General features: G+C 49.4%; 8 protein-coding genes across 8 annotated transcripts; 3 read left to right on the top strand and 5 right to left on the bottom strand.

Annotated features, from left to right (window-relative positions):
* Positions 1–172: 172 nt before the first annotated feature.
* On the bottom strand, positions 173–1,392 carry N7525_005174 (dienelactone hydrolase family protein; the record flags this gene model as incomplete). Its single annotated transcript, XM_061213302.1, has 6 exons — positions 173–327; positions 391–502; positions 568–819; positions 954–1,105; positions 1,160–1,243; positions 1,332–1,392. 6 exons carry the CDS (start codon positions 1,390–1,392, stop codon positions 173–175), a joined length of 816 nt encoding a protein of 271 aa, XP_061070323.1.
* A 518-nt stretch (positions 1,393–1,910) lies between these two features.
* Positions 1,911–3,870, bottom strand: erg4 (c-24(28) sterol reductase; the record flags this gene model as incomplete). The annotated part of the gene is made up of 5 exons (XM_061213301.1): positions 1,911–1,922; positions 1,985–2,202; positions 2,258–2,589; positions 2,641–3,678; positions 3,833–3,870. The coding sequence occupies 5 exons, from the start codon at positions 3,868–3,870 to the stop codon at positions 1,911–1,913; spliced, it is 1,638 nt and encodes a 545-aa protein (XP_061070322.1).
* A 1,036-nt stretch (positions 3,871–4,906) lies between these two features.
* On the bottom strand, positions 4,907–7,075 carry N7525_005172 (RING-type E3 ubiquitin transferase MAG2; the record flags this gene model as incomplete). The annotated part of the gene is made up of 2 exons (XM_061213300.1): positions 4,907–6,760; positions 6,821–7,075. The coding sequence occupies 2 exons, from the start codon at positions 7,073–7,075 to the stop codon at positions 4,907–4,909; spliced, it is 2,109 nt and encodes a 702-aa protein (XP_061070321.1).
* Positions 7,076–7,882: 807 nt separating this feature from the next.
* N7525_005171 (mRNA-binding ubiquitin-specific protease UBP3) lies at positions 7,883–10,464 on the top strand (the record flags this gene model as incomplete). Its single annotated transcript, XM_002565059.2, has 2 exons — positions 7,883–8,395; positions 8,455–10,464. The coding sequence occupies 2 exons, from the start codon at positions 7,883–7,885 to the stop codon at positions 10,462–10,464; spliced, it is 2,523 nt and encodes an 840-aa protein (XP_002565105.2).
* Positions 10,465–12,558: 2,094 nt separating this feature from the next.
* N7525_005170 (sodium:calcium antiporter) lies at positions 12,559–13,712 on the top strand (the record flags this gene model as incomplete). The annotated part of the gene is made up of 2 exons (XM_002565060.2): positions 12,559–12,726; positions 12,783–13,712. The coding sequence occupies 2 exons, from the start codon at positions 12,559–12,561 to the stop codon at positions 13,710–13,712; spliced, it is 1,098 nt and encodes a 365-aa protein (XP_002565106.2).
* Positions 13,713–13,878: 166 nt separating this feature from the next.
* On the bottom strand, positions 13,879–15,664 carry N7525_005169 (putative tRNA-specific adenosine-34 deaminase subunit Tad3; the record flags this gene model as incomplete). Its single annotated transcript, XM_061213299.1, has 3 exons — positions 13,879–15,397; positions 15,461–15,512; positions 15,568–15,664. The coding sequence occupies 3 exons, from the start codon at positions 15,662–15,664 to the stop codon at positions 13,879–13,881; spliced, it is 1,668 nt and encodes a 555-aa protein (XP_061070320.1).
* Positions 15,665–16,550: 886 nt separating this feature from the next.
* Positions 16,551–17,635, bottom strand: phoB (regulatory cyclin phoB; the record flags this gene model as incomplete). Its single annotated transcript, XM_061213298.1, has 2 exons — positions 16,551–16,960; positions 17,020–17,635. 2 exons carry the CDS (start codon positions 17,633–17,635, stop codon positions 16,551–16,553), a joined length of 1,026 nt encoding a protein of 341 aa, XP_061070319.1.
* Positions 17,636–19,062: 1,427 nt separating this feature from the next.
* N7525_005167 (armadillo repeat protein) lies at positions 19,063–22,159 on the top strand (the record flags this gene model as incomplete). Its single annotated transcript, XM_002565063.2, has 3 exons — positions 19,063–19,363; positions 19,418–21,114; positions 21,170–22,159. 3 exons carry the CDS (start codon positions 19,063–19,065, stop codon positions 22,157–22,159), a joined length of 2,988 nt encoding a protein of 995 aa, XP_002565109.2.
* Positions 22,160–22,425: the final 266 nt, after the last annotated feature.

The following is a 22,425-nucleotide window of genomic DNA, read 5'->3' as shown; positions in this document are numbered from 1 at the left end:
ACCTCTACGGAGTATTTCGCATGGTACTTACATATGTATATGTAGAAGTATACCCCTTAAGAACTCGATTTAGTCCCATTGGAAATTGATTGATCCACGTCCAATTTTAACGAATCAGGCCCTTCTTCTGTAGGGGACCTCATGTAGTCTCACAAGTATTCAAACGCTCCTCTTAGCACACATCTTCGATCACCAATTTTTGCCCATCATAATCGCCCAGATCCAGCTTCAAGGTGCGCCCAAACAGCTCAAGCAGCATCTCAAAGCAGACCTTGCTAATAGCCGGATCATACCGACCCTTGCTGAGCTCATCACGGATAAAGGCATCTGAATACGTATTTCTGTCAGCACACTTGTGTTTAACAGTGTTGAGAGTGGTGTTCAACTCACGTTGTGCCCAAGCGACTTCATAGAAACCAAATAAAACGCCCTTATCATGCAAGGTCTTGCGGATGAGATCGCGTCCCTCGGGCGGGACGTGGTTATCGTTTTTGCCGAAGATCTAGAGATTGTATTTAGCAATTAAACCCAAACGAAAAACAACAGAAAAGAAAGATCTTAACATACCATTAGCATCTCACCCTTGATATCCCCAGCTCTCTCCAAACTATCATCGTTCTTTCCCAGGGCAAGGGTCTTGCTGTGGATATCCGTGGCAAAGTAACACACGCTCGCCTTGACCCGGCTATCCAGCGCGCAACGATAGGCTAAGTGGCCACCAAGACACATGCCCGTGGCACCGACTTGGCCATTGCAAGTAGGCAGTGAGAGCAGATAATCCACACTGAGACTAGCGTCTTCATCATAAGCGGCAAGTTTCTGATATACAGTCAGCACTAAAATTCAAGCCCAAAAATAAATAAAAATAAAAATAAAAAGATCCCTAATAAAGAACAAGAATGGAAAACGCAAGTAAAGCATGTTACTCATGGAAGCTGTGTTATTTTGCTTACCTTACCAATCTTCCACGCGTTCCCCTTGTCCGTGTCCTCGGCGTCATACTTCAGAGGTTCCGGGCCAGTGAATTCATGATAGCTCGAAGGAGCAGCACAGATGTAGCCCTGGCCTGCGATCTGGCGTGCAAAGCGTGCCACGGGTCCCGTTACTGCGGGTCTTTAGTGGAGGTGTTCGGGCATGATCGCAATGGGGGGACACGAACCTTGATAGATCTCGCTGAAAACTACGACTCCGGGGAAGCGGGCTTTGGGGTAGCCCGGGATTGTCGGGTGGAAGACATAGATGCCTGGTAAATTGTCAGGATTGACACTATGAAGGAGCAATGGCTCTATAGAGGAGAGAAATGTGCTGTAGAGGGACCGTAGTGTACATACGCATCGTTCCCTGTCCATCCGCTTTGGTGGAGACATCATGATAGGATTCTTGGATCAGCATGGTGTCTTTATTTTCTTTTCAAAGATAGTAATATACTGGAAATAAGATCGAGGAACGGATTGGAATGATCTTAAAGAATACAGATGATTGAGGCACGAAAGCATTATCGATAACACACACGCGGGGCAGTCATGTGCTGATACTGGCCAACATTTCAACTACTTAGATCCATCTACCTTCGATACATTGTAGGTTAAAACTGAATAGAAAATAATGTCTCAAATATAGATGAACTTCAGAATCTAGGTGACTCGGCGCAACCGTACAAAAGTCATAAAAAGTCATAAAGTGGTTTCCAAATAAGTCAGAGGCCACACCAGAGGGTGAGATCTTGCTTCATGATCGGTGCAGGTATTAATAACATTCCAATTCGACGTTATAAGGGTTTGTTTTTATACATATGTTACATCAAGGTTGTTTGGCAGAATGATGGTCGAGTTAGACCTAAAGAAGAAAGATCCCCTGGGCTCCCACCTACCGAGCCCCCAATGAGTCCAAGGGAAAGCAGCAGGCTGCGATTAGAAGACATACTATGATTTACGAGGTCAGCCACAGGCGCTGGGAAAGTCTTTAATAAGGTCAAGTTACTCACAGGAATGAACAGGTAAGGCACCTGGCGTTCGTACTCGAGCCAGGTCTCGCCGTACTTAGTGCGACACCGCTGAATATCACGAAGAGCACGGTGGCTGATCATGCAAGCGAAGAAAACGGGATAGAACCAAGGGAACGGGCTTGAGAAGCCGGTAATCAAACCCCAATTCAGAGCGAAGTAAAGATCGCACGTGTAGTGGATTTTGCGGGCCTTGCCGTCTATGAGGTCGTTAGTATTGGAATTTGTAGATTTTGATATTTGGCATAGACTTACACCACCCATCTACAAGAATCTTTGAACCATCAGCCGCAGTAAGGGTCTTAGGGTTCTCCAATGTCTGCCAGGGAAGTTGGGGGAAGGTGTTGCGGGACACCATGGTACCACGCTCCTGCTGGCGGAAACGGTTTTTCTGGCTGTTGGTGGTATCCCAAACCCAGTAGACGAACAGGTAGGCGGCAAAGAGGAAGGCAAGGAAGTAGCGGTTCCAGCGATATTCAGCAGGGTCGTGGTTGGCGAGGTAAATGGTGCAGTGGCAGTAGCTCAGAGGCACACCGGCCAAGTTCCAGAAGATCAGCATGAAGCCCCACTTCTCATAGTACATATCCCTGCAAAACGTTAGGAAATAATCTTGATTCTGGAGCAGGAAACACCCTTACCAGGTAGACACAATGCACTCCTCACCCTTGGAGCAGGCATTGGCATAAAGGTAATGAGCCATGACAAGGAACATAACCTCGCCAGACACGTAACCATACAACTCCCATTGGCGGGCAGCGGCGCCCATAGACAGGCCGAGCAGAATGTACCAGGGCAGGCGGACCTCGAAGAACATCTTGAAGTCGAGGATCTTGAACATGCGGGGGTTAAGCTCGGCACCCATGAAGAAGTCATAGATCGGGTAGCCAGTCATACGGTGCTCTGCGCCACGCGCCAAAGCCGAGAAGTAGGCAATGAAAGAGACGATATATCCAGAAAGGATGGCAACGCTGAGCAAGGGGCCAAACTCATCAATGATGGTGTACAGCTTGAAGACCCCAGTGACATGCGCAATGAGTGCCAATGCAATGCTGGTATAGAAAGACCACACACCAGAGCAGTAATATGGCAGCTGCTTACCACCCATGTGTGGCAGGGGGCGACCCGAAACGCTCACACCGGGAAGAAGCACGTAACATGCACCCTCGAAGACGAAGAAAACCCAGTAGATAGTCCATGCCTTAACTGACGGGAAAGCACCGGTGTAGACCAGATCGACCAAGTGTGCGAAAAAGTCGCCGTAACTCTCGTTCTCCGCGGGGCGAGGGAACTTGCCATCGTAGTAGGTGGCACCAATCCACATGTAGTACATGAGCATGGGGAATCCGATCATCATGGATAGCACACCCAAGGAGCCACCGAATTCAAAGTGTCCGCTATAGTCCACCTTGGGATCGAGGCCTTCCTCCCAACCGTCCACCACGCGCGATGCGGACTTGGGCTTGGGGGTGGTAGTATTGCCATTGGTCGTGACCTTCGCAGGTGTATCATCCTCTTCAATCTTGACTTTGGCTGAAGTACGACGACGGGAGGCGGACTTTGATCTCTCTAGGGAGGGGGAGTTGGAGACCTCACTCTCGCTACCCTCGAAGACAGAATTGTTGCGAGTGGCACGACGGCCGCCGGGAGTCTCAATGAAGCCCGGGCGATCCATTTTTCTGGAGGAAGAAAGGTTTCCAAATTAGCTTGACAAAAAAAAAAAAAAAAAGCCTAGTATATGCAAGCCAAAAGTTCCGGGTATTGGCAAGATATAACCCTGGAGGATTCAGGGTGTGGATACGTCGCAACTAAGATCCGGTGGGAACTACTCACTTAGGGGTCTTCCCCGTTTGAGAACGGGTTAAAGTCATGGTCGCTCAATCGGAAGACCAAGGTTCCGACTGCAATTGAGGGTAAGGAGAGGAGTGACTGAGGGTAAAAAGGAGCGAGGGTGGAAAAAAACAGGAATGCCCTGAATGTTTACTTTGTCCGCCGGCCCCGTACTAATGGATTACATAATAAACAATTTTAAAATCAGCCTATAACCTTAAAGACTTCCAAGTCAGGCAAAATAACTAACTATCGGTTATGCTGAAGTTCACAATGGGGGTATTTATGTATTTATGTCGTTTGATAGTTAGTACTAGAGTAGTAAAAGGCATTGGTAGGTACATAGTATATTCAAAACTAGAAGAACATTGAAATTGAGGTATATAGATTTCCCTCCATTCGACACTAAAAGGGGGTAAATCTTTCTTTCTTTTTTTTTTTTTTTTTCACTATAACATAGTTACATAGCACCCCGTGGACTAGCAGATAGGACTGTAATATTTTACCCCCCACTATTCCGTACAACTGTTGTAGTTAAAGGCAATTTACCATTTAGGGAGAATTAGTGGTTGAGAGTGTCATTGTGGGGGGCTCGCTGTCAACTGCCTATTTTGACTATTTGGTTCTTCAAGCCCTAGATCTATGCAATTACCCCTTATTGTATGCCAATGTACTCCGTAGAGGGTATACTGTATGTCTGGACTGGTTTTATTTCTTCTAATTCTTCTCCCTTTTGACTCCTTACTCTTAACTACCATTGAGGGAGAACCTTTTTAACAGCCTTTTCCCCCCCCTATACTCCGTAGAAGACATTGTAAAAGAATCTTAAATATAACGTTCCATATATCATCTTGAGTCAAATGCATCTGAATTGTAAATGTAAATGTAAATGTTTATTTGTTTTATTTAAATATTTCACAAAATCCAACAGTACCGGTAGGATAGCACACGGGCACAGCCGAGAACCACAAATAATAAGACAACAGCCCGAAGAATCAGGGAAATGGTTTCATATATGACAATGCAGTGCGGTTCAACATAAAATTGAGAGAAGTGAAACAAAGGCTTCGTCAATACCTATGCCCCTCTCTGACTGCTAGTGGCCATCAAGGTGATCTTAGTTTTATTCTTCTTCTTTTTCTTACCTGCACTGGAAGATGGTCCAGGATTTGCATTTTGGTCTCCAGATGCCGTCTGAGCAAGTAGATCAGATTCCTGCTGGGCGAAGAGCTCATCTTCCCAGCCCTGCCGCCACCCGTCACTGTGTATAGCTCCTTGAGCCTCAAGGCTTGGTGACAGTGAACCCACTGCCGCTGTGCCCCAAACAGTGCGGCTACCCGGGGGACTGGTGGAAGGAGAAGCCAACGCTCCAAATCCAGCCGATGAGCGTGGAGGAGAGGCCGAGGAGGCGGTGGCGTCGTATAATGTGGGATCCGCGTTGTGAGGCAGTGGTTGGAAGTCATGAGCAGAGAATGGAGCTTCACTGACGCTGGCACTTCCGATGCTTGGCCGCTTGCGCCGAGCAGCAGCCCACCGTTTGTCGTCCTCCTCCTTCTCCGCGCGAATGCGATCTTTTTCTTCCCGGGCTTCTTTTTCCCGGTTACGCTTTCGGCGTCTATCAGTCTCTGCGCGGAAACGCGCTAGAACTTCGGGGACAACCACGTCTCTCCAATCGCACTCCAGGAAGCTAACCTCACACCCCTGCGGAAGATGCCCGAGGTACTTCACTCGCTTGCGAAGTTCATCATCCACAATGTGGCCTGTTGATATATGCTCCACTCGCGGTAGGATGGTTGCAGGGAACAGAGAATACTCTCCAAACGCAGCCTTGAGGATGCGAATGTCCAAGGAAGAGAGGTAGAATTGAGGCAACGCCTGATAGAAATGGTATGGTTGATCTGGCCCGGAAGACACTGGCGTTTGCTTGCTGCGGCCTTTCTCTTTAGCTTTGACACTGGATCCAGGTTCAAGGTGGACTCCGTCTAGGGAGTTAGAGAGATGATCCGCTTCATCTGATGTAGCCGGCGTCACGGTAGTGTGCTCAGAAGAGCTACTGGATGGCGTAGGAGCTATAGTGCGTTCCTTAACTGGCCGTACCTCAGGTGGATTGCCAATGCCTTTCAGCTTCTCTTTGGCATCCATGATAGAACCAATTGCTTTTCGGGTCCACGTATTCTCATCGCCAAAGAGAAGCTCGTCTTCAACTTCCTGTTTGCGGAGGTCTTCAATCTCGGCATCATGCTGAGCGGTCATATATTCTTCGCCACCTTTCATGATACGTGCATAGTCGGCAACTTCCGCCACATCATACCACGGAACATCCTCGTCTGGACCAAGTGTCTCAGATCCATCACGAGGCAGAGCAAGGGTGCTGCCCGGCTCTCGCTTTACGAGTCTCAATACAACATCACCGCCTTCGACGGGAAGATCGCCTTCTTGGCCGCGGAACCATCTGACAGGTCGAGTCTCGGAGATATACACAGAATCCCAGCAGATAGGACATTTCTTCCAGCGGTGCCGTTTTTCAGGGACCGTGTTATCGTCGTCGGATGAGTGCATGTATCGGATAAGACATGGGAGACAAAATATGTGACCACACCGAGCCATTCGCGGTGCTACCGGAGTAGAAAGACAAATGGGACAACTGGCAGCCTGCGTTTGAGCAGATACCAGCACTTGAAGGACCGAGGCCCAATCCAGATGAACATCGGCATTGGCTGCCTGAGCATGGAAACTCTGATTAGGCATCACAATAAACCGGTAATTCGCATGAACATAACGTGATTTGTCGACTGCACCCGCTCCCCAGGATGTATACCGTCGAATGCTGCGGGGAGGTGGATGGTATTGTGGGCGAGGTGGAAGTGAAAAGTTCATTAAGTGAGTGATGGACGTCTGCCCTTTCCGGCTGGTAGTGGATTTCATGGCAGCCTAGATAACGGCTCTAGGGTCAGCAGGCAGCTCTTCAGGAAGATAGACCCGTGAACCCACCGATTCGTTATACTCGTCATCATCCAATAACCGAGGTTTTCTTTGACGGTTATGTTGACTCTTCCGAGCTTGATTATTCCTTGGGGTGGCCGAAGTTTTCGATGACACCACTGGCCGGAAGCTTGCAGAGCCTCCTGCGCGCCTTTGAGAGCTGTTTTCTGCTGGAGCTGCTGAGTGGAATGGAGTAGACGAGGCTGTATTCGGAATGTTTACCGCTTTAGAAGGGGGCGGGTTCTGTCCTGCATTGGATGACATCTCCCTGCGGTATTTGCCTGCGACCGCGAGACCCCAATAAACCAAACAAGAATAAACCAAACAAGGCAGAGAGACAGAACAAGCCAGTTGGCTGAAAGGAGGAGGAGGGGTTCTATGAGGGACTGGATAAAACCACTAACTGATAAGATGTCAATCAGCTAGCGGGCAGTAGATCGAGTGATCCACCAGGTGCCTCGGCTTGGACCAGAAGAGGTGAAGAAGAATGAACGACCCTTAAGGCCATGTAAGAATAGTAACGAGGATCGAGGGACGGCCCTCAGGGTACCAGTTGATGTCGTGAAGATGCAATTTCGCCCCTCTCCGGTTACAAATCGTAAAGTCACGTGAACCAACAAGTCCCGACACCCAATTCGGTCTCGGTCCCCTTCAGCTTCATTTCGTTCGACGGTGAATCGAGGCCTCCTAACCCTCGTCTCATATTCTTTTTTTTTTCCGTTTCTTTCATTCTGCTCACTCGCTTTATCCCCGAACTTGTCAACTCTCTCCGCCTAGGGAGTTACTTGTACAGCGATTTACTTCTTTCTCTTGTTTCCTCACTCCGATCTGGTTTGCCAGTCTCCTTCAACCAATCCCAGCAGCCAACCCCAACAGCTCTTTCGACCCAGTTCATCCTCCACTCCCACTCTCCAACACATCCAGCACCTCTTGCCCGAGGCCACGATGGCTGCCTAAATGCGCCAGCAGCTCCAGATTTTTCCTTCCTCTTGACTGCTATCGCGCATGGCACTCATTTGAGGCAACGCGTGACCGAACGTCAAGACAACTTCTTTCTCTAACTAGCTCAAGATGAACCACCATCTTCCTGCCATGCCCCATGGGCAGCTGCCCATGCCTCCTACAAGGCGCCAGCAGGACTTCTCTTACAACGCCGCGCCTCCCCACATGCGATCACCTCAGTACATGGGTTACCCTCACATGAATGGCCACATGCCTCATCAACAATACTCATCGCAGCAATACCCTTACTGGTATCCCCCATATGGACATGTCCAAGGCCCTCCACGTCCCTACCAGGCGCCCTACGGACCGATGATTGTATCCTCTTACCCTCACTCGCAGCCTATCATGGCGCCCACGCATATTCCTCATTCGATGCCCATGCATCAAAGAACTCCGACTCCACTGCAACCCATAATGTCTCCATCTGTCCTGCATCCATCGATTCAACCCATTCAGCCCGAAATCCAGGAATACCCTGCTGTTCTACCGCACTCAGCCCAGGGATATCCCAGCGCTTCACCGCCACCGCGATGGGGACCACAGTCAAACTTGCCGCCGAAGCCCACTTTTGCCCCACCAGTAAGTGTTTACTCTCAATATCAAATTAGACTTGAGCACTTTTCTAACTCTTAGTCTAGATTCCTTGGCTCTCTGTTCCTGAGCAGCCGTTCCCGGCCAGGGTCCCGCGCAGACGTCGCAAGGGCCGTGTCATGCAATCATCAGTTGAGCTTCCCACTAAAGACACGCCTATGGCCACCGAGCGAGGTGAAAATGAAGCGACTCAGCCATCTTCTTCATCCGCCCGAGAATCTTCGGAACCTCACACCCCAACGACCACCACCTTCCAACAGTCAGATGCAGACTCTACACAGCCCACCACTCCTTCGTCAATTGCGAGATCACAGGCACAGTCGAAAGGCTCAAAGCCTGCTCCTGTTATTCCAGTGGTGCCCAACGTACCATCTACCCCACATCGCCAAGCCAAAGATGGCAGCGTCGCATCTGGGACTCCTAAGTCGACTGAACCTGCTACCCCTGCCCCAGTGGTAGAATCGGATAAAGCCCCTTCCACTGAAACCAAGACAATCTCGCCTGCCCCAGCTGCACCCAAGTCCTGGGCTGATTTGGTCCGTTCGAAGGAGTCAGCAAGAGCAGTAAGCGCCGCCGCCGCCGCCGCTTTGTCTGAGCCACACGGGCTACCTGCCCAGAAAAACAAATCTCTCGCAGATGTTCTGAGCAAATTGGGAGAAGATGTCACACAATACAGCGACAAGATCGCGTTTCTTGAACCTCGGGGACTGGTCAATACAGGAAACATGTGCTACATGAACTCTGTGTTGCAAATTCTTGTTTCTTGTACCCCGTTCTACCAGTTCCTTGATCATCTTGGCCGACGTGCTGCGCATACCTTCCACAGTGACCTTCCTTTGATCGACGCGATGATCATGTTTATGAAAGAATTCCGTGTTATTGATGCGGCCACTTCCGAAGAGCAACTTCGTCTCAGGTTGAAACCCAATGAGCTTGAGCAATATGGTGACTCTTTCGTTCCTGAGTTTGTCTATGAGATGGTTCGACAGCTGCCACGATTCAGGGACATGCGGCGCGGACATCAGCAGGATGCTCAAGAGTTCTTAGGCTTCCTTCTCGAGGAAATGCACGAGGAGTGCGCTCGTGCCGAAACGCACACTGCAACAAAAGAAGGCGGCGATTCTTCTGCCGATGGCTGGTTGGAAGTTGGCCACAAGCAAAAAGCAGCGGTCACCCAACTGTCTGGCTCTCTTGCTGCCGAGTCGCCGGTCACCAGAATCTTTGGGGGGAAGCTTCGGTCAGAATTCAAGGTGCCTGGTAACAAGACTTCTGTTACATTGGAACCCTATCAACCTTTGCAACTCGACATTGGGTCGCATGACGTTCACAACATTCTTGATGCGCTTAAAGGAATGACGAAGCCGGAAAGCATCCAAGGTGATTTCAACTCGTCGCGCGGACCCAACATTACCGCGACTAAACAAATTTTCATTGAGACCTTGCCCCCTGTTCTCATTCTTCATCTCAAGCGCTTCCAATACGACAGTGTTACAGGTGCCACTCAGAAGATTTGGAAGAAGGTTGGATATCCCCTAGACCTGGAGCTTCCGCGGGAGGTCTTCCCAGCTCATCGGCGTAACGCCATGGCATCCCAGGGAGGGCCCCCGAAGTATCGTCTTATGGGTGTCATCTACCACCACGGAAAGAACGCTAGCGGTGGTCACTACACTGTCGATGTTCGCCGGCAGGAAGGGTTGGAATGGATCCGCATGGACGATACTGTTATCCGTCGCGTTCGCAGCGAGGAGGTGGCAGAAGCTGGTGGGGAGGAAGACCCTAAGGTTCTCGCTGCCGCTCTTGAGCAGCACAAGCACGGCAAAGTCCCGAACGGCAATATTTTCGACCACATCGATCAGGATGATATGGACTTGGCTGACAGCGACAAGGGCTGGAGCCAGGTCAATGGCAATGGTACCAACGGACATGCGAGCAAGAAATCCGTGAATGGAGTCACCCCACCTCCCGCGGCTGCCTCTGGGGCCCGAACTCCCCTGGGTCGCTATGGCTCTCGTGACAACAAAGTTGCCTATCTATTGTTCTACCAACGAATGGATTGAGGGTTCTCGCCCAAAAGCTAGGCCATTAGGCTGGACATCCATTCTTCAACGACGTATTGAAAAAAAGCATCATACCCACTACATCCTGCGATACATCAAGTTCTGTGTCTTCCACAAAGTCATGCAGTTTGATCCTCGCTTCGGAGGACGACCTGCCGCCTGTATCAACAGGCCATACATAACATCAATCAATCTTGGCGAGCTCGTTCCATTTTTTGTTTACAGCTCTCGCCTTTGCACATGAAACACCGTTCACAACGGAGCCATCTGGAGAGAGGAAGACAATCTAGGGTACGGCGGTCCCTTGATGCCTACTACCTCTCACCTAAATGCTCCTTCATCATATCTCACTTTTGCTCCACAAAAGCATCTACTCAAGACTCTGTCTTGACCCCTTTTTCTCTTGCTCGTTTTCAGTGTGATGAACCCGAATCATTTGCTACACAACCCATTGTCTTTTGAGCCAATTGCTTTTTTTTCCCCGTCTACCTCTGGGCTGTATCTTATGGGATATTGACCTCGGTTTATACCCCTCTCCGTTTTCACATGGATACATTCTTCAAAGCCATCTTGGCCCTATCGCACACTACCAGGCCAAAAAAAGAGTGAGCCTCCGTGAACTGTTCCTACCAAATTCTTTATGTACTTTTGCCATGTCATTCGACATCTGGCGTGGATACAGGAGATCCTGTGACGAAGTCACGAATTTCCTTGTCTTGATATTGATTGCTCTGTCTGCATAGAAGGGTGTTGAAGAGGGCCGGGGTTGTTCCGGGGCGTCGGGGGCGTTGCTGTTGGGGGAGAAGGGAGGTTAATGCCAGAAGTGTGGAGGTTTGGAGAAGTGTGGTGAATGCGAGAACGCAGAATACCAGGTGTGGTATGTCAAAAAGCCTGTTTTTACCCAAAAAAAAAAATTTCAAAGGAAGTTTCAAGTTATCTCCAGTGTGTAGTACAGTACATATGTAAGTAGGTCCCGTAACTGATATTATGTATACTCATGGATACTATATACATCCATATACTAAGAGGATAGAAGATATCTTTTTATATGGTTCGTTATCTAGTTCTCGCCGATAGAAATAACAAGGGTAGTTCCGCGCTTTTCGAGTAAAAAATTCGCTATTTCTTATGCGATAGAAGGCTAGGCCTCTATATCGATCTATAGAGAGAATCTATTTTTCAAGAGGTTCCTCCTTAACTTATATACCACTAAGCCGGTGGCGGAGAGTTATACGCGGGACTCTATAGGTGCGAGTAGCGAGAGTAATAGATATGATACCTCCCTTTTTAAACGCCTAGTAGCTAATAAAAGCCTACCCTCTTACTTGGTTGAATCTTTCGAGGATTAAGAGCGAATTGGTGGCATAGTGGCTTGTGAATACGTTAGTTATGACTATATATGACTATAATTATATATGCCCTAATAACGTAATCGGTAAGCGAGCTGCGCACGCAAGCGAGCTGCGCAGCCCAAAACACATAGTAAACGTGATACTCTATTTCAACCACTAACGCTTTTATTCAATTCTACTATTTGCCGATAGCAACCGATAAGCATTCTTAGTACTATATATCAATTTTGAGTAAATCGAGAACTTGCATTGTTATGGTAACGAAAAATACATTGCTGAACTCTAGGATATCTATAGATATATATATATCTCAGTCACCAATTTATCAAATTTCTCGAAACTCCCTAAAGCGACGTAATATTATATATAAACCAATAAACCAAAAGGAAATGTTCCTATAAACAACCGTTGTTGAGATATCAAGTTGTAATTTATCGCTTTTACTATGTGTTTTGGGCTGCGCAGCTCGCTTGCGTGCGCAGCTCGCTTACCGATTACGTTATGACAACTTTACTTAGTTCTGTATTAAGAGCTCTGTATGATCAAAAGGTAATTTTTCTTACATTTACTTACCTTTCTTACAAAATCAATACACATTTTCACCTAGAGAGCCCTGTAATCCGTATGTAACTTCGATACACCTGACCTCGGGAGACCCCTGGAGGGCTTCATGTTTGTAGAACTACATACGTTGGATGTACATCTATGTCAACTGGTGCCTACATACATATACATATATGCCATGAATCGGGATAGCCTCTTCTTTAACACAGCAACGTTGGTTGCTGGGGTCTTTGTCCTTGACTATGGTGCAGACAAATTCATTGATCACACTGTGATTGTAGGACAGCGATTGGGCATCTCTCCAACTCTTATTGCCCTTTTGACTGCTGGAGCTGAATATGAAGAGGTAAATTGGTTTGAGCTCCATCATTTAACTAGTCTATGCTAACAAGCTCCCCTTAGCTCGCTGTTGTTGTCGCTGCAATCCTACAAGGTCGCACCCCTTTAGCCCTGGGCAATGTTATGGGATCTACAATCTCCAACATCCTGGGTGCCTTTTCGCTGGGGCTCTTGTGTTATCCAGACGGGGGTCCTTTTGATAATAGCGCGAAGATATACTCTGCACTCCAATTCTTCGTCACCACCATTTTCATCATCTTGGCATATTTTCAACAGCTGAATAGAGTTACCGGTGGGCTTCTCATCGCTCTCTTCGTACTTTATATCGTCTCTATTGGCATTGCCATCTATAGAGGTATCAGTGAACCACCTCAGCTGTCGGACAGTGCAAGTGACGACGAATCAACCAATGTTTGTGATGAACAAATGCCAGCGCAGAGCGCAGGACAGCCAGCCTCGGAGACTTCTCCTCTATTAGGAGATACGAACGTGCCCCAGGAACTAATAGATGCATCCGTCCACAAGGACAAAAGACCTCGGCCGCTTTATCATCATGTCCTCCAACTGATTTTTGGGCTGCTAGCACTCTCCTTGTCGGGATATATCCTTGCCCACAGTGCAGGCACCATCGCCGACTCTCTCAATCTGTCGGGCACTGTGTTTGGGTTAAATGTGATCGCTTTCGTCACAACCTTACCAGAGAAGCTGGTTGCTATGTTCAGCGGCTTTCGTGGGCAGGGAGGCATAGTTGTTGCGACCACGGCAGGGAGTAATATCTTCCTGCTAACACTATGTGTTGGCGTTGTGGCGGTGGCGGGGAACTCTCTCGATCAGTCAGATACATTTGTTCTGTTTGATCTGGTCACGGTTTGGGTGTCCTCGCTGTCCCTTGTAGCGGTTGTCTTTCTGGGACCCCAGCGAATCGCTGGCCTTGTACTTCTCGCTGCCTATGTGACTTTTCTAGTCATGGAGTTCACAGTTTACAAGCGTTGAACCAGGGCATTCGGCTTTGGTGCAAGTATCGCGAGCCCAATCTAACACGAAAGCCCAAGTGCACATACACGCTTGTATCTTATCGTCCCGGACGTAGTCTTATTTATGTATATAGAATGTAGGTCATACCTGATATAACATACAGCGAACAGATGAATATATGCAATCAAGCATGGAAAACAGGCACTTTAGCCTGGCTCTCCACATCCCCATCCCCATCCTCCACAAACTCAAATCCAAGAGCCCTCCAGTTCAACTCCTTCCTCCAATGAAGCCCATAGTACCCTCTTTCGTCCTGTCTATCCACCGCAGAAGCATCGGCCTCTCCAGCCGGTTCAAGCTCATCGGCCACAGGGCCAACAACCGGCTCGGAAGACAGGCCACCAGTCCCTAACCTTCCACGTCTGGGGAAGATAACAGACCGGAACCGGGAGAGAAGCATGCCCATAGAGCAGCACAGACAGGGCTCATGGGAAAGGTAGACGTCCAAGTCTGTGCAAAGGTAGCCGCCCTGCGAGCGGGTGCGAATGCGCGAGGCTGCGGGAGTGGTAGCCGGGGTAGAATAATCCGCAAGTAACACGGTAGATGGGGGAGGAGCGGGGGGAGGTGGGTGGTGGAGCTGGGTTTGAGAAGGGTCTGCAGAGGGGTCGATCGTCAAGGCGGACTCAGGATTAGCGTCGTCGTGCTTCCTCTTCAATGGGAAGGACGGAGACTGAGGTGGGTTTGAGATGTTGGTGGATGTACCAGGACGGTGGCGGTATAAGAAGTATGATTCCAAGGCGCTCAGGTCTGGCTGTTCTAGTTTTGGCTTCGATGGATCTGCAGTAGGCGTTAATGCAGGCACGCCGTCGAGACGATCGTGTTCTCGGCGCCAGCGAGCAACAAGCTCGACAGCACGCATGAGTGCGTGCAGTTCGGGCCCGCCCTCAATATCCGCGTTGTATGTCTTGCTCGCTGGGTTCGGCGCTACCCCGGGGTGCAGCTGGGCCTGGGATGACGCGCCTGCCTCAGAGCGGGAGTACCGCGCATCACCGGCAACTGCGAGGACTGCTTCATCCCATTCTGTTGTAGTGTCGTATCCGGCCTCATAGGCTGCCTCAGTTATCTCTTCTTCGATGGCAGGGTCGACTATCACTGCGCCGACGCCGCGGCCTAGCCCGGATTGTTCTGCTTCCTCTGCCACTTTGCGCGCGAGGGATAAATAGTATCCTGCCCGTGGTTCAATGGATTCCTGTGCGCGTTTTAATGTTTGAGGGGGCGGCGCGACAGTTGAGCGGGGTGCGGCTGGGTTGAATACGACCGGCCAGAGGGTGTTGGTCCATGTTTCGGCTTGAGTTGTATTGAAGGGCGGGGCAAGGGGGATTTTGATGGGGTGAAGCTGAATATTAGAGGTTGAAGTATCGGAATGTGAAGCTTCGTCTGGCGTTTCATTCGTAGTTGGGGGATCATTCGTAGCGGCCGGCGCTGGGTCAGGCGCAAACGGAGCGAGCAGAGCCTTGAGTGTGGTGATATCAGGCAATGGTGGTGATATGAGGACGAAGATGGTTTGTGCTGGGGCCGCTAGACGGACACTCTGGCTTTCAATGGCTGCCCTCAGCCGCGGTGGGAGCATTTCTCTTTTGGCGAAGCGACGGAGGTGGGATAGTGGAAGGGAAGGGTCTTTGGGGAAAGCCGTGTCGATAGCCCTGAATAAGGATTGATTAATTTAGCTTTTCTAACCTGTAAAGTATGCCGGGTCTGTAGCTTACTTGATCACTTTGGATGCAGACTTCACTTTGACTTCTGCGACAAAGGCATCACCTACTTGTCGGTTAATCATGATGTCGCCAAAAGAAGGCAACATTGTAGGTCATACCGAATTCCTCCTGGGGTCTTGTTTCTTGAACTGTTCGAATGGGGGCGACTTGCCCTTCGAGGGGTTTGAGGCCTCTGATAGTCTTTTCCACGTCCATTCTTACTATCTCAAATGGCCGGCCAGGCGCGGGGTGAAACAGAATATATCAAGATAGGTTAACAATATACGACCAATGTCATTGCCTTGAAGTGGTTGTAAAAGGCAGTGGCTTAGAATTGCGCACTTGATCATCAATTGCTAACGGCGCAATAATTCAGCGACAGAGGAAGTACATGTATTCATATGAGGACTTGAAGAAAAGAAGCAGCTATACAAAAGGTAAGAAGCAAACAATGCAAACTTCTAAGGGTTGTCCCACGGGTTTGCCGCTAGGCCGCTTTGGGTCTTTTTGATCTGGAGATTTTCACGTCGTTCGAGGGGTTTACAATGTAAGAACCGATAGATATCTAGTACCGACGAAGGGGTTTACAATGTAAGAACCGATAGATATGTAGTACCGACGTAAAACGCGGAAGGTTTACAATTTCAAAAGATTATGAGTGGATATTTGAGATTTGTATGGTCTTTTTCTTTAAAAAAAAAAAAAAACAGTTTAAGATAATAGGTGATTTGATCGTAGATATCACCTCATCATCCCGTAAGACATCAAACGCCGCCCAGTGAAAAGAATCGCTGAAAAGCAGGAACAGGGTATTGCCCATTTGGCCTCTTGGTATGTGCTGAGACAGATCCCATGTTCTAAAGCGCCATGTCTGATGCCAGTGCTCCTCGATATTAGATCAAAAGTAATGGTGCATCGAGATCTGACACCATCACTCCCCTAATGCAAGTGGTATGTATTAAATCACACCGCCAGTGACTCGGCGGGTGACAGAAGAATCCACTCATCCATGGCTGACTCGAGACCGGCCCGAGTGATCCAGGGCAGAACGTAATTTGTGCAGATTTCGCATCGGCGACGTAATTGGGGCATGGTTCCAGCTTTATGTTGAAACAGGACCGGCTGCTGGAGCAATACCCGTTACCCCGGCTTTAGCACTGCCATTCTGGCAGATGCCTTCAATTTCAAACCCGTCGCATCGATCGACAAGGCTCTGATAATAATCCACCAACACTTCCGGTTGTGGAACAATGCGCCATTCAACTCGGAACAAGAAATCTAGTTCGAGCATGGCCAATTCCGTCATGCCGATTCCACCGACTCGAGCATACGTTTTATTGGTCCAGAAACTGTCACTGAGTCCCTTGCTGGCGACTGTGGCACTGGTGATCAGGAACCGATGGATGGTCAGACTGGAAACGGTGAAGGCGGGGTACAGCGCGCAGAGTCGATCGATGTAGTAGACCATGCTGAGGAGGATAGGGGGGAGAGAGTAGCATGGGTCGTCAACCGCTGTAGATAATCTTGCACGGAGATTCGGGGCGGTGAGCGCGAGTGGAAGCGAGTTAGACGACCCTGGTGTAGTGGAATCTTGTCGTTGAATCGGATCAGCTCCATGAGCATGCTGGAGATCAGCACGACCATGTCACGCGGGTCGGCCAGTTCATATTGCGTGGGCAACATCTTGACATCTGGTTTGGAAGGTCGCAGACGCTTGGACTGCGACCTCTCCAAATCTGCGCCATCATATTCGGCCGGCGTCGCATCTGATTGATGGCTATTGCGCTTGTTGGAACCCGAGGTAGGGGCGGGCATCGAGGGGGCGGGGGAGGAGATCGGGGGTGGATTTGTAGAGGTGGCAGTCGCCGGGGTGGTGGCAGTCAGAGCGGAAGAAGTGGCTGATTGGGGGGTCGAAGCCAAGGCCGAATTATTGACCAGGGTCTTCAAAGTGTCGGATGTGGATGCGCGCCTGCATTGAAGATCCCCTGAAGTCTCAGGAGAGGAGGGATCGACAGTATGTCGATTCAAGGCCGAGCGAAGTTCGTCAATGGCCAGACGCGAAGATCGAGGACTATTGAATTGTGGAGCGCCAGTCGGCTCATAGTGGGAATGAGAATGCGACCCCGAAGTTGAAGGAAGCGGGGAGCGTAATGCAGCCGTTGAAGGCGAGGGCGAAGACGCCAACATGGTTGGGGGGGGGGTGTAACTAAGTTATTAAGGAATGCTGGGAATCTGAGCATTCACAGTGCAAGGTGAGACCACGTGGGCGCACAGTCAGGGCGCGCTGTGGATGGCGTGGGTGCACAGCCGGCCTCATCCTCAGAGGCTGAAAAGGCTCTCACAAGGAAAGTAAAAGGGACACAAGAGGTTATAAGAGGCAAATATTGAAAGAGGAAAGAGGGGGGTCTGGGAATAATACTCCGAATGACCTTGGACAAGAGAACAGGAAGGGGGCGAAAGCCGGTTTGAAAATCTTGTTCAGCTGGGCAAAGTTCCTTCAGTGAGGTAATATAGATCCATGCTTTTCAGTGGCTAGTTGCTTCCGGTGACTGTATTGTTACAGTATTTGTAATTTTTCTGATTCTTGGCTTGATTATTACATACTATTAACTATTACATACTATGTACCCTTTAGGTATGTATTATATCTCAACACCTATGTATACATACGTACATAACTAAGGGTATGTAGTTGATACTAGGTAAAAAGGAAGGGGAAATCCTAGATACCATTTAGCGCTCTTGATATTTCACATAATATCAATAAGTCTGTACTTTTACGGAGTACACCATTGTATCGAGCCACGGGAAAGCGGGGGTAGACTACATGTACCCTAGCTGGATTAAGTTAAAATGCCAAGAAAAATTCAAGTATACAATTGGTTGTACGCATGTCGGAGTTGGAGTTCTATATGCATCTTTTTATATGACAGACAGCTAATAACTGGGATTCACATGATCTCCCTATATTTGTTTCTATAGGCTCAGGTCAATAGTATACTGAACTTACTGTAGTGTTGCATATAACATGAGAACTGAAACCGACGATCAGTGCCTTACAATATTGGGCTACTTAATATAGATCATAGTACGGAGTTGCCCCGTAAGCGAATATTTGACCAAGATGCATCCACTTTTGATACCCTAGAAGCTTTCCTTTGCCCCATTATGCAATTAAACCAAGGCTTTATGGACTTCAATATGCCCTCTTTTTTATGAACAGGCAAAACGTCTCCGAATGTGTGGCGTTAGTCCAGATGCTGTCCTCGTGACACTCAACAACCAAGGAATGGTCAGGATTTTCATCCATGACAGCTCTTATTATATAAGCAGTTGGGGTCATCTAGCCATGTGACCGGTAAGGCTGAAGGCCGGTCTTTCATTAATCCGGGGCTACTTTTTTTGGGACCGGTGTGTCCTGGCAGAACCAAAGTGCGGAGTACCTCTAGGCCCAGTTCCGGTCTGCCATCATCTTTATGTCGTGCATCCAGGTCTACACGATCTTCACATTGACGGAGATAATTTCCTCAATATCATTCTAATATCCCTGCCAATTCCTTGATTCAACACAGTGAAACGCCGAGAACCTCCCGCTGGGAGGGGGTGATCGCCAGATGATGACGCGAGCTGCCGCACCGCCGATTCTGCTGCAGCTACAGAGCGCCGAATCGGCTTCCTCTCAGATTACAGCTTTGCGCACTCTGAAGAATGAGCTGATTGGTCATGACCAACGCAAGGAAACCTACGTCGTCGAGGGAATCATACCTACTTTGGCACAGGTGCTGACCTCGAGATGGCCGGGAACGGCCGAGTTTAATGAATCGATATTGCACCACGGCCGGTCCATGCCAAAAGCCCCAGAAGATTACGAAGCATGCCTTCAAGCAACTTTAGTGGTTGGAAGTTTGGCACAAGGTGTGTGAAGACTAGATCCTTGTCGCCAAGACAGACATTGACTGTACTGAGCAGGTGGTCCGACGTTCCTCACCCCACTATTCGCCAGCAACATTCCCCAAACCTTACTTTCAATATTTTCCTCCCCAGACTGCCCCGATTCATTCTGTCTTCCCATTCTACGACTCTTGAACACAATCGCAGACCGGATACCGCTGCAAAGCCAGGAACAATGGCCTCGGGACACGCAGCTTGCGGATCTTGTTTTTGCTTCTGCAAATATTACCTGTCTTAGACGTATAATCTCCCAGGAGTACAAGAACCTGCACAGCCAGACCACGATCGAGCTAGCAGCCGCCCTGATCGGCAAGCTTTGCACGGAGGAAACCCATAAGACGGCACTAGCAGAATCCGGGGTATTGGATGCCTTAGCCCTCAAGATTGCCTCCTTTGTCGTGGCCAAGGGCTTTGTCTTGCCGGGTGCGGAGGATCGCTTTCAAGAACCCGGCGTATTGGAGGATCTGCCACTTCCGGCCCCCGAATCCGCCCAGCTAGCACCGATTCTGCGCGCAGTTGCTGTGATCATTGAACAGTCAAAATGGAGGGCGGAGCACTTCCTGTCATCGCCTGGCATTGTGACGGTGTTTCCAAAACAAATCGCTGGATTCGCTCCAACAGACATTAAGAAAGGTCCGTGGGGATCCACATATCTGTCGGGCTCCGCAGTACCCCGTCATCTTGGCTCCAACCCCATAGAACAGCTTTTGCCGTCGGTTCCTCTAGCACATACAAAATCATCATCTAGCTCTGCGAATTTCCCACCTCTGGGGCACGGAGGCTCGCAGCGCCGACACAGCCATTCTTACCCCACACCATTTTCACTAGCTGAGACACCTGTCCCAGAAGACGACGAGAATGCCATTGTTCCATGGCTGCTGTGCATTCTCCGCTCAGAGAATGGCATGACACGGTTGATGTCCGCCCGTCTTGTCACGGCTCTTTTCCGGTTAGGACTGGCGAAGAAACATCGCATCCCAATGTTCAGTTATCTGTTGATTCCCATCTTGATTCGTATGCTTGACAAGAATGTCCGATTGCCGGATGAAGAAGGCGCTATTCACAATGGGCTGCTCTCTTCGAGCTTACGCTTAAAAGAAGAGGCGCCTGCCGTATTAGCCAACCTCGTCGTGGATGACCAGGAGCTGCAGAGACACGCAGTAGAAGGCAATGCGCTCAAGCGGCTTTCACAACTTCTCAAGGAGACTTACAACCCAATCACAGAGACCTCCCGGCCGATGTGGCACGCAGAGGATGGCCCAGCCCGGGACCTTGAGTCTCTTTCACCAGAGTGCCGACTCGGGCCTTCTGGTTACTCGCCGACCCTTTGCCATGTAATGCGTTACCGAGAGAACATTCTCAAAGCTTTGGCAGCACTCGTTCCATTCAAAGACGAGTACCGCAAGGCGATTTGCGAACATGGCGTAGTCCCTTACATCATTGACGCCCTCAAGCCAAGACCTAGTGATGCACTGGCTGATGCTGCGATGCCCAGAAATACCGCAGAGGACGGAAATCCGATCCCCACTATTCTGGCTGCTTGTGGCACAGCTCGGATGCTGACCAGATCCGTGAGCGTGTTAAGAACTAGTCTTATTGATGCTGGCGTGGCTAAGCCACTATTTGCCCTTCTTCGCCATTCCGACCTCGAGGTGCAAATTGCAGCAACGGCTGCGATCTGTAACTTGGCATTGGACTTCAGTCCCATGAAAGAGGTTTGTGTATCTATTTCGTTCATAGACTTTGCAGCTAACATGCTCTTCTTTTCAGGCAATCATTTCCCACAACATCATTCCCGTCCTTTGCGAACACGCTCATTCATCCAACACCAAATTACAGATTGAATCGCTCTGGGCTCTCAAGCACATGGTTTATGACACCGCAAACGACATCAGAATGAACATCATCGAGACTTTGGGTCCCAAATGGATTATGGAGGTCATCTCCCAGGACCCGGTCCGCGCAGTGGCTGGACGGGGGGTAGAAGAGGAGGCGGATCAAAGTCCCGGGTTCGCCATGGGTCGATCCAACTCAGCTGGCGAGCAGGTCGATATTCTGAACCCCATGGAGGATGCAGCGGAGTGGGACGAGGACCTCAAGATGACCGATACCATGCCTCCCTCCAAAATGAGTCTGGACATGTTCCTTCCTGATGCAAGACGTAGGCGCAAACTCGTTCTGCACGGAACTCTGGCTCAAACCACACAGTCTCGACAGGACGATATCGCCGTCCAGGAGCAGACATTCGACTTGCTGCGCAACATGATCTGTGGTCGGGATGCACCTGAGATGATTGAATATCTCTTCAGAGAGCTTGGTCAAAATGAGTTCCTCGATACAATCGCAGATACGCTGCGACCACGTACCATCCAACTGCCTCACCGCCGAGACTCCAGCAGTCGGTCCCTCCATGTCCCTAATGAGATCATCAACGCAGCCGCCGCTCTCATCATCCACTTGGCGGCCGGACATCCACGCCACCGACGCATCGTCACATTCCACCGTGAGTTGCTACGGTCTCTAGGCAATTATTTCAACCATTCCCACAAAGACATTCGGTCGAACTGTGTCTGGGTAGTAATCAATCTCATCTACGAAGAAGACCAGAGCGATCATGAAGGTTGTAGGGAGCGGGCAGTGAGACTTCGTTCCCTTGGTTTTGCGGAACGGTTGGCTAGCCTCGAGGATGATACTGAGCTGGACACTAGGGAGCGTACGAAGACTGCGCTGCATTTGTTGAACAAACTGTCTCCCGCATAGTTTCATGGTTTCATGGCTTTTTTATGCTTAGAGTTACCCGTGGACGTTCTGGATGGATTGGAGTACTGTAGGAAAATGTGGATAATTATCATTATTATTATTATTGCCTTCTCTTACTGTGACGATCCCGTCTGATATCCTAACTGAATATAAGGTCACCTCAATTTAATGAATATGTGCCTGAAAGCTGTAATTTTCAGAATAAGCACTCCATTCTCGATGTGGGGGAAAACGTCATAGCCCTTTGCAAATCCGGTCTATTCACA

Source organism: Penicillium rubens (genome assembly GCF_028828025.1).
Source record: "Penicillium rubens strain IBT 27055 chromosome Unknown utg000002l_segment0_segment0, whole genome shotgun sequence".
Classification (NCBI taxonomy): domain Eukaryota; kingdom Fungi; phylum Ascomycota; class Eurotiomycetes; order Eurotiales; family Aspergillaceae; genus Penicillium; species Penicillium rubens.
Note: the sequence above shows the minus strand (reverse complement) of the source record. Positions and strands in the feature narration are given on the sequence as shown.